The 16,807-nt window shown below is 41.7% G+C and overlaps 1 protein-coding gene across 3 annotated transcripts; it reads right to left on the bottom strand.

Moving 5' to 3' along the window:
- Positions 1 to 2,254: 2,254 nt before the first annotated feature.
- Positions 2,255 to 13,817, bottom strand: BCDIN3D (BCDIN3 domain containing RNA methyltransferase). 3 transcript variants are annotated; one of them, XR_009505361.1, is made up of 3 exons: positions 13,401 to 13,817; positions 6,294 to 9,346; positions 2,255 to 2,795 (listed from the first exon to the last, which is right to left on the bottom strand). XR_009505361.1 is itself a non-coding variant. In XM_059935857.1 (2 exons), the coding sequence occupies exons 1-2, from the start codon at positions 13,815 to 13,817 to the stop codon at positions 8,711 to 8,713; spliced, it is 1,053 nt and encodes a 350-aa protein (XP_059791840.1). In that variant the 3' UTR covers positions 2,820 to 8,710. The 3 variants fall into 3 exon arrangements, 1 of the variants encoding a protein (XP_059791840.1); XR_009505362.1 differs by having other exon boundaries at positions 2,263 to 2,798; positions 7,910 to 9,346; XM_059935857.1 differs by lacking the exon at positions 2,255 to 2,795 and having other exon boundaries at positions 2,820 to 9,346.
- Positions 13,818 to 16,807: the final 2,990 nt, after the last annotated feature.

Raw genomic sequence — 16,807 nt, forward strand, 5'->3', positions numbered from 1 at the left:
CTGTTGGCACAGTGGTTATGAATCTGCCTGCCAGTGCAGGGGACACGGGTTCGAGCCCTCGTCTGGGAAGATCCCACGTGCTGTGAAGCAACTAAGCCCGTGTGCCACAACTACTGAGCCTGAGCTCTAGAGCCCACGAGCCAAAACTACTGAGCCTGAGAGCCACAATTACTGAAACCTGTGTGCCTAGAGTCCGTGCTCTGCAACAAGAGAAGCCATGGCAATGAGAAGCCCGTGCACCACAAGGAAGACCCAACGCAGCCAAAAAAAAAAAAAAAACAGAGAGAGATTAAACAAATTTTCAGGTGTTTATCTGCCATTATCATTTTCTGTGAATGTCTTTTTCTAATAGATATATAAGAGTTGGTTGTATTATAATGAAATTTGCCCTTTGTCACATGTATTGCCAATAGTGTTTCTAGTTGGGAGTTTATCATGTGAGTTTATTGGAATTTTTTTTTCCTTTGCCTTAGGTAGTCAAATTTATTGATCTTTTTCTTTATGGCTTTTGTTTTTTTTGTGTTTAGGATGTACTCCAATTTTTTAAATTACCTTTTTTCTCTAGTATGCTTACGGTTTTCTTTTTACTTTAAATATTCCATCCAGCAGAGACATGGATGAACCTAGAGACTGTCATACAGAGTGAAGTAAGTCAGAAAGAGAAAAACAAATACCGTATAATATCACTTATATGTGGAATCTAGAAAAATGATACAGATGAACTTATTTGCAAAGCAGAAATCAAGACACAGATGTAGAGAATGGACATATGGCTTACCGGTGGGGGGAAGGGGGTGGGATGAATTGGGAAATTGGGATTGACATATATACACTACTATATATAAAATAGATAACTGGACTTCCCTGGTGGTCCAGTGAGTAAGACTCAGTGTTCCCAATGCAGGGGTCCTGGGGTTCAATCCCTGGTCGGGGAACTAGATCCTGCATGCCGCAACTAAGACCTGGCGCAGCCTAAATAAATAAATATTAAAAAAAAAAAAAAAAAAAGCACAAATGCCTTAACTGGAAGGGTTTCTCTTTAAAAAATAAATAAATAAATAAAATAGATAATAAATGAGAACCTAACTGTATAGCACAGGGAACTCTACTCAATGCTCTGTGGTGACCTAAATGGGAAGGAAATCCAAAAAAGAGGGGATATATGTATATGTATAGCCGACTCACTTTGCTGTATAGCAGAAACTAACACAACACTGTAAAGCAACTATACTCTAATAAAAATTAATTTTAAAATATTTTAAAATAATAAATAAATATTCCATCCAGAATCTATTTAAATGGCAAAGACCACTGTTATTTCTCACTGCTGCTCAGAATGACATCTCCATTCTAGACCAGCCAGTCCTTTCTGTTTTCAATGTACAAAACACACATTCCTGTGTACCTTTGCAGAGAGGTTCCTTTCTACATGGCTCATAGGGCATGCTCCTGTCCCTCTTGTTATCACTGCAAAAGCTATACAGCTGTCCCTTGGTCGCCATAGGCAATTAGTTCCAAGACCCCAATTGATACCAAAATCCATGGATGCTCAAGTCCCTCATATAAAATGTACTATTTGCATATAACCTATGCACATCTTCCCTTATACTTTAAATCATCTCTAGATTACACATAATAACTAATATAATGTAAATGCTACATAAATAGTTGTAAGTACAATGTAAATGCTATGCCAGAGGTGCACAGCAAATTCAAGTTTTGCTTTCTGGAACTTTCTGGAATTTTTTTCCCCAAATATTTTTGATCCATGGTTGGTTAAATCTGTGGATGCAGAACCTGCAGATATGACTTTCAGGGACAGCTCAAATCCCATACGCTCCAGAAATTCTTCCATGCCCATTGTAGTCCACAAAGATTTTTCCTTTTCTGAAGCTCACATGATCACATGCTACCATGTATGAGCCTCTCCTTTTCTCCTCAACTTTAACATAGTTGCTAAAAGAATCAAATCTAACCTTTAGAAGTCCCGGTTTGTCTAACTGATTTTTCTTTACCCTCCACAGCAGCTAAAAGCATGCTGGGTATATGGCAGGAACTTGATAAATTACTTTTTGATTTGCCATAAATGTGTAGCATTAGCCACATGTGGCTAATAAGCATCTGAAATGTGGCTAGTCCAGATTGAGATGAGCTGTAAGTATAAAATACACACTAGATTTTGAAGATGGTATTAAAAAAATAATATAACATCTCATTAATAATTTTTATATTGCCTGCATGTTGAAATGCTAATTTTTTAATATACTGGATTACATATCTATATATTTAAAGTATATCCAGGACCATTCTTCATTCTTGTCCCTCAGTAAGTCTCTTGTCATGTTTGGTGTTGGTTCCTAAATTAGGCTGTTTTGAGGATAAAGATGATCTTTTCTTGAAGCCAAAGATATTCTTACCCTCTCCAAGGGCTCTCCTAGGCCATTACACAATCATTACCTTCTTGGTACTGAGACCTCATCGTTATAAGCACTATTTACACATCTTTTTTGAAACTAACAGCTACAGACTTCAAATACAACAGTTCCTCCCAACACGTCAGGTAACTGCTCAGCCAATAGAAATGTTGGAGGGAAGAGGTCGGGTTCAGATGCTGAAGGATCTCCCAAAGCTTTTACTGATCGAAGATTCCTCAGTTACCCGTGTAGGTGGAGCCCCAGCCTGTTCCTTTGGTCGCTGTGGCTGTTTCCTGCCATCAGGAGTTACCCGGGACTGGTGCTGCTTGGCGTGTAGCCTAGTCTCATTGTAGTCAGAGTACCTGTGTTGGTTTCCTGTTCCTGCTGTAACAAATCATCACAAACTTAGTGGTTTAAAACAACACAAATTTATTCTCTTACAGATCAGAAGTCTAAAATCAAGGTATTGGCAGGGCTGCATTCCTTCTGGAGGCTTCTGGAGAGAATCCATTTCCTGGCCTTTTCTAACTACATTTCTTGGCTTGCAGCCCTTGCTTACATTACTCCAACCTCCTGCTTCTGTCATGACATCTACTGTGGTCAAATCTCCCTTTGCCTTCCTCTTATAAGGACACTTGTGATTACATTTAGGGCCAACCCTGATAATCCAGATTAATCTCTTGATCTCAAAATCCTTAATCAAGATCCGTAATCTACACAACTGCACACATCTACAAAGTCCGTTTTGCTATCTAAGGTAGCGTTCACACGTTCCAGGGATTAGGATGTGGACATTTTGGAGGACCAGTATTCAGCCTGCCACAGCACCATATATATTTCTTTGCACTGCCTTGGTGAAGGGAGAGAGCACCAGCAGGGTCACAAGGTTTCAAAGTGTTCTTAAATTAACATCTACAGAGAAGCAGGTAAATTCACGTCTGTAATCACTGTTATCACTCTGAGACCATCATAAACCTCATTTCCATTAGCAAGGATCACTCTCTCCCTCCCAGCGCTGCTTCCTTTAAAATGCTCTGTAGGCTGAAGTTGAACTACTTATTACTCCCTCATCTTAAAAAACAAATTATTTGAAATAGTAGGATGCATGTTTTCTACAGAGATGAGATGTTTTTCTCGTAAGTCTTTGATCTAACAGGCATGGTTGTGGTCTCTAGCATGCTTAGAATGTAACAGCACTTTGTTTAACAATCCATATTCTGCAAATTACCTTCATATCCTTTAGCACATTTGGGCATAGGAAAAGGAAGGTCTTGTTATTTCAGTTGTACATATGAGTAAACTGAGGCTCAGAAAGGTTAAGTGAATTGAATAGGGTGGTCATACAATAAGTTACTGGCAGATCCTGATTCCAAACCTGATGTTCTTTCCACTGCTCTGTTCCCAGGCCAAACTCAATCCCAGAAGGCTGAGGAGGATCTAACTGATCTTGGGATCTTAATACATCCTAGAGTTGGCCTTGGAATCCCTACCTCCTGAGCATGAAACCCACTTTTTTGAGGTCCTACCCAGAAGTCAAAGCTAGGGGTAGATTGGGAATTCAGGGGAAGGTCAGGGTTGCTGTCAAGTCAAGGGTACAGTAAGAGGGTAGTTAGGACTTATGGAGACGTAAGAGTGTCTATGTTTGCTATATGTGCCTATTTAACTGGTAGACAGCAGCAGGGGTGCTGCTAGGTACTCAACCTAAAATTAGGCCTGATTTCTGCGAGGGGAATTCTAAGAACATCAGGGATAGCTAAGAGTGGCCTGGCTGGGTCTCTTATTCCCAGGTCTGAACACATAATTTGAGGAAGCACAGTAACTCCAAGGTCCATGCTCTTTTACACTGGCTCTCTGGAGTCTCTTCTCAGTCTTGATTTCTATGACATTTCAAGGCATAGTAGCCAAGGCCCAGTCTCTGCAGCTACACTGCTTAGGTAAGCCCAGCTCTGCCACTTACAAGGTATGTGACCTTGGGAGAGTCACTTAACCTGTGTGTGCTTCAGTTCCAACATCTGCAAAATGAGGATGATAATAGTATCTACCCCATAGGGTTAAGGATTTTAAAAGTTCTGTTGTCTGGCACACGGTGCTATATTATTATCTTTTTCTGTTTTCTTATTTTCCTGTTTCTAACCAGACCTCTTATTTGGGGGCTACTCTTTGTTGCGGTGTGTGGGCTTCTCAACGCAGTGGCTTCTCTTGTGGAGCACTGGCTCTAGGCACATGGGCTTCAGTAGTTGTGGCTCGCGGGCTCTAGAGCGCAGGCTCAGTAGTTGTGGCACACAGGCTTAGCTGCTCCGCAGCATGTGGGATCTTCCCAGCCCAGGGCTTGAACCCGTGTCCCCTGCATTGGCAGGCAGATTCCTAACCACTGTGCCACCAGGGAAGCCCTAACCAGACCTCTTTTGGTTCTTCCTTTCTTCCTCACTCAAGAAGTATTAGCAGCCCCCAAGCCTAGGATCTTGTCCCCTCCTATTATATCCACTTACTTTTTAAATTTACTACTCATTAAATCTCAATCATTCTATGTGAATGACTTCCAAATTTTTACATCTAGTCTTTATCCACTGTCCTCTCCCAAACTATCAATAATGAAGGCCTTGAAATGGACATCTTATCTCAAAGATGTTTGGGAAACATAACTCAAAAATCCATGCCAAAGGCTAACCTTATCCTCCTCTCGAATTTCTAATTTCTCCCCATTTTTACAGTATCCTGGGCAGTCTTTTGCCGAATCATAGATCTCCCTTTTCTTCTCAGTACTTGAATTCGGGTGCATTTCTTTTTTGTTCACTCATATATTCATTCAACAAGTAATTCTCAGCTGCCTGCCATGTGTCAGACATTGAGCTAGGCTTAGGTATACAAAAATAAGTTGGGCTTGAGGAGCTCAGTCTCCTGGTGGTGGGGAAGAGGCACAGAAACAATTATAATATGATGAGGTAAACACTGTGATAGAGGCCTCTATGCAAAGTCCTCACTAGAATATAGTAACAAATGCAAACTGCTATAGGAGTTGGGGAAGATTTTTGAGAAAATGTAACATCTGAGCCATTTTTAGGACAAACAGTTGAACCACATTGCAAAGTGGGAGAGCTGGGGAAGAGAGAAGGGAAGCAGGAGTTTGTGCTAAGAAGTTCAGTGTGGCTGATGTGTAGAGGAAAGGCATGAAGACTAGCACTGTCCTGTACAACTTGCTGCAACAATGGAAATTTTCTATATCTGTGCTGTCCAATAAGGTAGTCACTAGTCACACAGGGCTACTGAACACCTGAAATGTGGCTAGTAGGATGGAGGAGCTGAATTTTAAATTTTATTTCATTTTCCTTAATTTAAATTTAAATAGCAAGCGGCTACCTTATTGAACAATATTGGTTTAGGCACTGGATAAAGGACAGGACTCTAGGCACTAGGAAACCACTGAAGGTTTTTAAGCATAATACTAGCATAGCTAGATATTTGAGAAAGGGAACACTAGCAGCAAGACAGAATGGATTGGAGGGTAGAGGATTTAACATAGAAACCTTTGGTAGGCATCAGCCACATGGATGAAATAAGTGGAACTTACATGTTATTGGTAGAATTCACTGGACTTTGTGACTGTTTCAGTGTGGGAAGTATAAATGAGGAGAATTAACTGAAGTTTGAAGCTTGAGCAATGGGTGGATGCCAACAATTGAGATAGGATTAGGTTTGGAATGAGGGTAATGAGTTTGCTTTTGGGATATGTTGAATTTGAGGTGCCAAAGAACTATCTAGGGGAGTATGACTACAAAACAGGAAAAATATTAATCTGGAATTGTGAAGGTGGGGCTTATAACTATTGGGGGTTATTAGCATATAGGTAGTTGTTAAAGGTATGGGAGTGGAGGAACTCACCCCAGGAAAAAAATGTAGAAGAGGACTGGATGGACCCTAAGGGATCCTAAGCGTCAAAGTGTGGTCTGTTTTGACTTGCATCATAATCATATGGCATGCCTGTTAAAAAGATTCCTCATTGTGAATGTATTTAATGCCACAGAATATACACTTAAAAACAGTTAAAACTGTACATTCTATGTTACATATATTTTTCCACAATAAAAATTGCAAAAAAACCCAAATCAAACCAAACCAGAATCCTAAGCCCCATTTCTGACCTGAATCACAGCTTCTAGAGATGAATCCAGGACTCCCCCAGGTAATGCTTATGCAAATTAAAATGTGAACCAATTGCTTAAGGTGTAGAGAGAAACTAAGAGATTGGAAGAGAATAATAGCACAGAATGGCAGAGAATCAAAGGGAGCGCGGTTCAGTAAGGAAGGAGTCAATAGTGTTGAATGGTTCCATGGCCCAGGAGGAAGACTGGAAAGAGGCCTCAAAATATGGCATTCAGGTGGCTACTGATGAATGGGAGATGAGGGAGCAGAGGCGGTGGCATGTATTCTTTCAAGGGCTTTGCTCATGTATGGTGGTGAAGAGATGGAGATTGCATAAGGCTGAGAGGGAGATAGGACACAGGAAAAGTTGGTGGTTTTGAAGGTGAGCGAGAACTGAGCATGTTGGTAGGTGGACAGCAAGGTTCAATGAGGCCAAGGAGACACCAAGGGGATCCTTAATAAAATACAGTTTGGGAGAGGTAGTAGAGGTTGGGATCTGGAACTTAGGCAGAGGTTATTTGGGTAAAAGCTCACTGGGTAAGTTTAGAAGTGAAAACAAGGGAAGATGAAGGGGTTCAAGACTGAGGGCAAGAAAAGACTTCCTGACACAGTAAACAAAAATGGCACTAGTTGGTGGTTAGGTCACCTGCTTAGATTAATGGAGCAGGAATAGAGTCAAGAGCCTGCCTGCAGAAGGGTAAAAGTCTGGAAGAGTCTCTAGGATAAAAGTGATCAGGAGCAGCAATATAAAAAGACTGAGAAGTAGTATTAGAGTCTAACTGAGACTGGAAATGGCACCAACCATACAATTATCCTGCACAAAATAGAAAAATTGGTTTTCCTAAATGAAGGTTTTGGTTCCATCCTCCTATTATTTAGGAACTGCTCTGGCTTCTGCTCTCTCTGCATAAAGTTCAAATTCCTTAGTAGGAACTTTTACTAACTTCTTCAAGAAGTCCAACCTCTAATTGGTGGTTCAGACTCTCTTGTTCCCTGTTCCTCCTTCTATAACATCAACTCAGAAAATAATAGGATCTTAGAGATTGTGAAGCTCATCAATCCAATCTCCCTTCTTAGCTAGGTATGTTTTATTTTTCCATCTTCTCTCCACCACATCTTCTCTATCTTCCACTTTCCCTTGAAGTGGACTCATGGGTGTTTTAAAAATCAACACCTGCCAGACATCAGTGACACCTATCCCACAGCACTGACGCTGTAGCCATCCAATTGTAGGCTGCATTTTGTGTAGGCTTCTCTGCACGTATTCCCACCCCCATACTGGTATATGCCCCCTACCTCCATACTGGTGTGCTTTGACAGAAGACACTGACAAAAAATATCCTGAATTAACTTACTCGCTGGCATGTTTTCTGTTTTGAGCTTGGGTGAGGTTCTTTTTCTTGAGTTGAAACCTCCATGGGTAGAGTGGTTAAAGGCAGAAATTTCTTTTCTACTCCAGATTCACAGGGCATTCTCAACCATACTCAAGTCACTTTTATTATATATAAAATATAATTGTATATACTGTATACAATCCCACTTCATTCATTTCATTTGTACCGGTTGGATTTTGAGTTCATAATTTAATCTTTTAAATATCTTTTAAATGCTAGTCGATGCATCTTGGTTAGTACTGTATCTATAACTGCTGTGCTCAGCCTGGGCATGTTGGCAACTTGACCTGCTTTGGAAAGATGTTCTTCCTACCAAAGCTTCTCCTTTAGCCAGCCCAGTGACTTTTCATTCCAGATTGTATTGTGAGGTTTTGTCTCATAGACAGGATGAGTAAGTCTAGAAGAAGCCTGAAGAAGGCAGATCAGATTTAAGGAGACCAGGGAAGGGACATTCTAAGGCTAACCTGGTCTAAGTCTTCCTAAATAACCACCAAAGGCAGCCCCTTGCATATCCCAGAACCAGGATCACTTTCTCTAGGTCATTCCAGATAGGACAGATCATTGCCTCACATGAATATTCTCCTCAGGGATCATCCCCCCAAATGAGGAAGATACTGATTCTTTTCATTGCATGTCCTGGACATTTAAAAAGCTTCTGCCAAGTTTTAAAGCTGCCTAACTATCAGGAGTTAAGGAGAATGAACTTAATTCTTTGCATAAAACCCTTTCAATATCTCTATCCTCCCTCCCATCTCATTGTCTCTAGAATCTTATTCTGTTCCTTTCTTTCCCTTCTTCTATCAGTGATTCAGGGATCGGATGAGTCTCTGTGGCTTGTTTTGCCCTAAAGAGCAGAAGGCTTCGGTCCCAACTGGTGTTGCCGAAGCAGCATACTAATTCCATGCCATGGTCCTGGGTCAAGATCTGCACAATCTGATTGGCCATATCACCTCGGATAGCTAGGGAGCGGAAGTGGTCAAAATCATGGAGGCCCAGCTTCCGGAGACGCCTTGCAGCTGCCCGATAACACTTCCAGGGCTGTGGTTCCACAAGGAGGTAGCAGCACAGGGAAGAAAGGTGGGCCAGGAACTCCCAAAGGCCTTGGTCCCCATGGTTCAGATGAATCCACATGGTTATTGACATGCAGAAGCCAATATCAAAAACTGAGCGTCCAAACTGGCTTAAGAAAGAGCTCAAGAGAACTTTCCGGGTCCTGTGATTCATGAAGTCCAGGGTGATAAAGGTCAAGCCATCCGGAAAAGGGCATTCTTTTTCAGCTCGTTCCACCAGGACTGGATCTATGTCGCAGCAGAGGAGATGGAGTTCTCTTGAGGCATCTGAGCAGGTCTCCCCATCATGTAGGGAAAGGAAATGTTTGTATAGAGCCACACTCAGATCCTAGAGGAATCCAAAAGAGCTTTGTCATTGCAGCTCTCAACCAGTGAATGGAAGAGAAACCTATATCTCTTATCCTCCCATTGAGACTGCCACTTACTCCTGGCTTTATAGGATGTAAGGTTGTTAAACTATAGCCTAAGGAGGTTGCCCTCCAAAAGTTTTCCACAAAGCAGGCTCTCAGCGCCCTCCAGGAGTCTCAAGCTGTAATGCATCATCTCCATACTTTCCTGACACTGATGGGTTGTGTGGTTGAAAGTTACAGCCCAATGGATGCAGCAAAGGAGTCCAGAGCAGTATTTTCCAGCTTAAGTAATATGCTGGTAAACTCACTATCTTTTTCTTTTTTTGAGTATCTCAGACCCCAGGGAGGAGGAAAAGATTTCAGGGGCATAACCAGTGCTCCTTGCCAGGAAGGTGAAGAACAGAGCAAGCACCATCTTATAAAAATCTACTTCTCAGACCTGTGGTTGGGAAAGTCTGCATTCCAAAGTCTTCAGTCAGCCTTCACTCTACAGCTTCAATTTTGCTACATGTGTTATGTTTCACCACCCCCTTCTGAGACTTATTCTGCTTTTGTATCCATTACCTGCTGACCTCCTTCTAGCCAAATCCAATGATTTGTGATTTTCACCCTCTTAGCACCTTTTTGACTCTTAAACAAGTCACTATTTCCTTTCTCTAACTTTGACTTCTATAACCATTATAACTAACTTAAATTCATGTTCTAATCTGTTTTTTTTAAGGCATTTTTCTATTCACTACCTCATTTGCTCTGTGCAACAATTCTGTGAGGAAAATATTTATGCCCTTTGTGCAGGTGAAGAAAGTGCGGCTGGAAACAATCCAGATGTCCAATAATAGTAGCATGGATTGAGATGGAATACCAGATAGCAATTAAAAATGAAGGAATTCAGCTCAGTGCAGCAACATGGATGACTCACACAAATACATAATGCTGAGCAAAAAAGCAAGACACAAAAGAAAATACATGGCAAGCTTCCATGTAGATGAAGTTCGAAAATGGACAAAATTAAACTACACTGTTTACGGATACAAAAATAGCAAGCTATAAAAAAAAGCAAGGAAACAATAATAATAAGAGTTGGGCTCTCTGGGTGGAGAGGGGCGTTTATGAGCAGGGAAAGGCATATGGGAGACTTCTTGGGGAGCTGACAATGTTTTATTCTTGATATAGACAGTAGTCATAAAGGTGTCTGCTTTATAATAATTCATAAAGTGTGAATTTATGTTTTGTGCACTTTTCTCTATGTGTGGCATAGTTCACAAAAAACCCTGTATTTTAAAAATTATGGTTCAGAGGCTAGTGACTTGTCCAATGTCACATGGTTACTACATGGCAGGATTTAGGCAAGATTTAGGCAACATTAAGCTCTTTCCTCCATACCAGGCTTCTCATACTTCAATAGGCATACACATCACCTAGGGATCTTATTAAAATAAAGATGTTGATTTAGTAGATCTGGGTTGGGGGCAGAGATTCTGTATTTTTAATAAACTTCCAAGTCATGCTGATGCTGTAGTTCAAGGACCACATTTTGAGTAGGAAGATTATGCTGCTTAAAAATATCTCCCCTACATGAAATTTCTAAAAATCATATTTGTATTTGTATGGAAATATGTATGGAAATATGTTAATATAAATGTTTCAGACATTACATGAAATTTCTAAAAATCTTATATTTGTACTTGTATGGAAATATGTATGGAAATATGTTAATATAAATGTTTCAGACATTACATGAAATTTCTAAAAATCTTATATGTTCTGGTATAATGTTATAAGTAATAATCCTATTTATTACTTTAAAATGTATATCTCAGAAATAACTAATTTTCTTGTCAACTGCATTATTATGAACTGTCATCAAATCTTTAACCATGGTCATTTTTAAGTCTTTTGTCATTTACAGACAGTTCTGGGTGTACTCTGATGATTTTGCAAATATGTTCCTATAAAAGGGTTTCATCTTCAAGAAATACATGGAAAAGACTCTGACAAGTACAGGTTTCTGGTAACGGACTGTACTGCTGAACTGAATGAATAAGCATTTTCAGAACTCTAATGAAAAACTGATGAACTCATAAAAGTGCTAACAAAAGATCAAGATGAAAAAAAAAAAATTAATTACATGGGACTGAGTGAACTGATGAGGATGAGTATAATTTTTGTGACTTTCTGTCTGAATTTAAAAAAAAAAAAAAAAATTCCACAAGGACTCAGAGGCAAAGAATATACAAATCAATTTTCACTGCAAAGTAAAGGAGCTGTTACAGTGAAAAAAAAAAAAAAAAAAAAAATCTCCCCATCTTTCTATTTATTTCTCTGCTGTCTTCCTCCTCCTATCTGATCTTGGGTGTGCCCCATGTTTGACCAGTCATTTCATCACATCAGTCCCTCCTCTACCACATCTCTTAATCCTCTCCATCCTCAATTCCCCAATCTTAGTGACCCCTGGAAGCTTAAAAAAGAAAACACAGACTCAAGGGCTCAATCCCCAAGATCCTGATTCAGTAGGTCTAGAGTAGGGCCTAGGAATTTCTAAACTCTAAAATTCTAAAAACAAAGCACCCCCCAAATTATCGCACATCTATATTATGAAGCTGCTAAAAAAGACTGTAGTGACATGAGTGATCTCCAAATTATTAAATGAAAAGCAAGGTGCAAAAGAGTGTGCTATTATTTGTAAAACTAGAAGAGGTGAGATATTTATACATACATAAATGTTTGTGTACACATAAGGTGTATACTCAAGAAATTATAAACAGCAGTTGCCATTGTGTAGGAGAAGAGGATTTAGGGTCAGGAGTAGAGACTTGCTTTTTACTATATGCCCCTTTGTATTTTGAAATTTTTTTTTTTTTTTTGGTCTTATCAAGTGCAAGCATCTTTTCTTAAAGGCAAAATAAAAAACTCCCTAAATGTACAGCCAGGTTTGGGAACCACTGCCCTAGTTAACTGCAACTATGTCCTGGCCCCTAAGGTACACGTATACTACTTTCAACTTTAAAATCTCCTGTAGTTTCCTAATGCCTTTCATGAAATCCCAAGTCTTAAACCCAGTCTCTTTTCCCCTTTGATTTGCTGTATCATCACAGTAGAGAAATGTCTGCAAGGGATAGCCAGACACCCAACCATTTGCTCATTCCAGCTTTTTAGCCTGTGTCCAAATGCCTCCCTCCCATTTACCAGCCCTGTGCCTACAGCCCTCAACCCTCTACCAAATTCTCTTCTGCCTAAGGCCAGAAACACGATAAAATTCTCCTCCTCCCCTCCTACTCCTGGTCTGGAATGGAGTGAGGGTACTAACTTTTTGAAGCATTTGTAATCATAGGGTCAGAATGCCTGCTCCTCTAGGATATCCTAGTGGCTACAAATAGGTGTCAGAGAGACATTTCGCTATTTTGCTTGTGGTTTGACTATAATCATTCTTACGCCTAAAAATACTTTGCGGTAAGAAAATGTGGCAATGCCTTCCTCCCGCAGGGTGCTTTATTTTCCTTCTCGATCTTCTTCACTGTACTCAGCCAACTGATTGCTTTTAAAATAAATATCCACTTGGCTCCAGGGTCCATTCTGCACTGTTTCACACTAATCTTAATTCCAGGCATGATTCTGTCACCCTTGGCTCCCAGTAAACCAATCCCAAGCCCACGCTCCCAAACTTGGGTCTCGGGAAGTCCCCTCTCCCCCAGCCAGGTCGCCAGCCACGCTGGACAGGAGGCAAGCGCTGGAAGCCCAGGCACAGTGGCCCTTCCCACCCGGCGTTCTGCCAAGAGGCCGCAAGCGCAGAGGCGGGGACGCAGGAATTCGGAACGTAGTTGAAAACGATTCCTCCCCAAGATTCCTAAAAGAGATGGTGCTGGGACCCTAGAGGTGAGATAGCAGCAACACGGGGTCGAACACTACGCCTTTAAACTCATTTTGGGAAAGTTGTGAGGGGTCTGGTGCCACGCCCAGGCCGGAACCCCAGTGGATGTGAAGGCTGCCAACCTCTCGGCACGACCGACGTCCGATCCCTCCCCCGTCACTCACCCCGGAGTTACACCCCACGTCGAGCCCCAGGATCGGCCTTGTCTCGGGACTCTGAGGGAAGAGCCGGCGAAGCAGCTCTGGAGGCAGGAGGCGGAGCCGTTGCTCTGGAGGGTGGAAGCGGGAATAATGAGGGAAATTTCCGAATGGGGCGGCCCCGGGTTCCAGAACTCGCGGTTCCTCTTCCGCCGCGGTCTCTTCAACGCCCCCGGTGGCTTGCTTCACGGACGCCGCCATTAGTCTCAGTCTCGCCTCTGGGTCCCCTCGGAACCGGAAGTCGGGAACCTGCAGGCTCGGCGAGCGCGGTCCGGGCTCCAGCGCGCCTGCGCTGCATGGCAAAGGCGACTGACTATAAAGGCGGCCTCCCCTGAGCCAGCGCAGAAGCTTGGGGTTTGCGTTGGCTTGTGGAACCCTCGCCATAACCTGGGAGGTAGTTAGTAATATTATCCCATTTTTCTGGTGAAACAAGCTCAGAGAGGTTGAGTGACTTGCTCAAGCTGACATAGTTTCAACTTGGGCTACCCAGAACAAGGAGTTTGCTGGGATTTGGAAGTCACTTTTGGTCCAGCTTCCTTCCTTTACAAATGCATGTGAGATCCAGAGAGTAGGAGTTTACTTGTCCAGGGTCACACGCGAATCTCTGACGCTGGAACTTCACCCGGTTCATCCTGTGATGCCAGGAACTATGGGTCACTCGAGGTGCCAGAAGACCCAAATGGCCCTGCCTGCCACGTGGGTCAGGTGGACAGGGGCAACTGTAGACTGTGAGCTCTTGAGAGGCAAGGACTATGCCTTAAGAGCCGGTACTTAAGAGTCCTTACCAGGCGCTAGACACCTTTCTAAGCCCTTTACATGTATTTATTTAATTCTAACACCAACCCTGTGAGGAAAGAACGGTAACTAATATCCGTTTTATGTAGATGAGGACATTGGGGCACAGCGAAGTTAGTAACTTGCCCAAGGTGTTGCAGTTAGAAATGATAGTACCAGGATTTGACCCAGGCACTTGGCTCCAGAGGATGTACTTGCAACCATTATGTTATTCTCAGCCTGAATCCCTTATACCTGCCATAATGCCTTACCCAAGGAGGCTTAATAAGTATATGCTGAATGAAAACTCAATATCTACAAATTGTATTGGGAAAACTGGATATTCATATGCAAAAGAATGAAAGTAGACCCTTACACAAAAATCAACTCAAAATGGATTAAATGTAAGACCTGAAACTGTATATCTCCTAGAAAAAAAACCATAGGGGAAAGGCTTCAAGACTGATCTTGGCAATGATTTCATGGATGTGATGCCAAAAGTACAGACAACAAAAGCAAAAATAGACAAGTGGGACTACATCAAACTAAAAAGCTTCTACACAGCAACAGAAACCACTGACAGTAAAAAGGCAACCTATGGAATGGGAGAAAATATTTGCAAGCCATTTATCTGATAAGGGATTAATTTCCAAAATATATAAGGAACTCCTACAACTCAAAAGCACAAAAACCAATAACTTGATTTTTTTAATGGGCAAAGGACTTGAATAGACAGTTTTCCAAAGGAAGACATACCAATGACCAACAGGTATATGAAAAGATGTTCAGTGTCACTAATCATCAGGGAAATGCAAATCAAAACCACAGTGAGATATCATCTCACACCTGTTAGGGTGACTATTATGAAACAAAAACAAAAGACAAGAGGTATTGGCAAGGATGTGGAGAAAGTGGAACGCTTGTGCATTGTTGGTGGAAATGTAAAATGGTACAGCCTCTATGACAAACAGTATGGATGTTCCTCAAAAAATTAAAAATAGAACTACTACATGATCCAGCAATCCCATTTCTGGGTATTTATCCAAAAGAATTGAAATCAGGATCTCGGAGAGATATTAGTGCTCACATGTTCATGTGACACTGTTCACAATAGTCAACATGTGGAAATGACTTAAATGTCCATCTGCAGATGAATAGATAAAAGAAATGTGGTATATACATACAGTAGAATATTATTCATCTTAAAAAAGAAGGAAACCCTACCATATGTGACAAAATGGATGAACCTTGAGGACATTATGCTAAGTGAAATAAGGCAGTTACAGAAGGACAATTACTGCATGATTCCACTTATATAAGGTATCTAAAATAGTCAGACTCACAGAAGCAAAGACTGGAATGGTAGTTACCAGTGGCTGGGGTGAGGGGAAGGGGGACTTGCTAGTCAACTGGTATAAAGTTTCAGTTATGCAAGATGAATACGTTCTAGAGATCTGCTGTACAACATTGTGTCTATAGATAACAATACTGTACTGTACACTTAAAAACTGGTTAAGACGGTAGATCCCATGTTAAGTATTCTTCTTGCAATGAAATAAAATTTTAAAAAACCCCAAACTCCATACAGGATGCAAGTAGGCAACTAAAACCAGGTCTGATTTGGGAAAACTGAAAAGGAAGAAAGAAGGGAACTGAACTGAAAGAGAGCTGGTGGAATGGAACTAGGCAAAATGTGGGCTGAGCCAGAGATAAGAAAAAAAACTGAGCTGGTGAGAAACTGCGCCAAGGGGGCAGGATGGGGCATGGCATCGGCCTAGGTAGCAGGTTCAAGTCAGCAGCCAGGATGGGACAGAATATCCAGCAGGTTCAGCCAGGGGTCTGCAGAGTTGTGCTGACCTCTCCCCACCTGGCCAGCCATCTTCAAGGGGCCTCCAGCTTCATGAGGCCAGCGATTTGCTGAACTTCTTCCAAGGACTGAAGCATGACTTCTGCAGACAGTACCATCAGAGGTTAAAATAGGCCCTGTCCCTTTTCCTCTCAATTTTTACTTCATACTTTCATCTCTGTCTGATCTATCAGACAGAGAGGACATAAGTTAATGACCAAAAGTCACAGTGGGATTGAATTAACCACAATATTCTGCACAACTTCTAGCAAAAGAGGGGCAGGGGAGGGTGGGGGAACAGCAGCACCACCATTTCTCTCCCCAGTGTTTGACAGATTTTGGTGAGCTGAACTTACCCCTTTTTGTCACTAGATGATGCTAGCACAAACACTCGGCAACTCTTAATTTCCAAAGAGCAGGAATCAACTTGCTTTTGAAGGCAGTTTTTTCTTTGCCTGTTTAAACACAGTATATTTGCCAGTAAAGAATTTAATTTCATCAAGGACATGGGCATGGTTTTTGAGTTCTCAAAACACTGTTCACCCGAAAAGGAATAGGCAACAGTCCTAGGTGGTGAATGGCAGGCTCCTCCTGATCCTGGGAGCCTCAAGAAGTAAAGATAGGAGTGGGCCTGGTAATGCTACTGGGGACCTGAAATGCCTTAGAGGTGAGCCCATAAAGAGGCATTAGAGTTTGACTCACTCCGGGGACTTCTTGAACCTGTGCTCATTTTTCAGAGCCTGATCAGCCCAAG

The sequence above is a fragment of the Balaenoptera ricei genome, chromosome 10 (assembly GCF_028023285.1).
Source record: "Balaenoptera ricei isolate mBalRic1 chromosome 10, mBalRic1.hap2, whole genome shotgun sequence".
Classification (NCBI taxonomy): domain Eukaryota; kingdom Metazoa; phylum Chordata; class Mammalia; order Artiodactyla; family Balaenopteridae; genus Balaenoptera; species Balaenoptera ricei.

Bases quoted from the DNA above. Each gene is read 5' to 3' on its own strand.
- BCDIN3D (XM_059935857.1), bottom strand. From the start codon at position 13,817: ATGGCGAGGGTTCCACAAGCCAACGCAAACCCCAAGCTTCTGCGCTGG. The intron at 9,347-13,400 runs GTGAGTGACGGG...GGATTCCTCTAG, and splicing joins ACGTGGGGTGTAACTCCGGG to GATCTGAGTGTGGCTCTATA.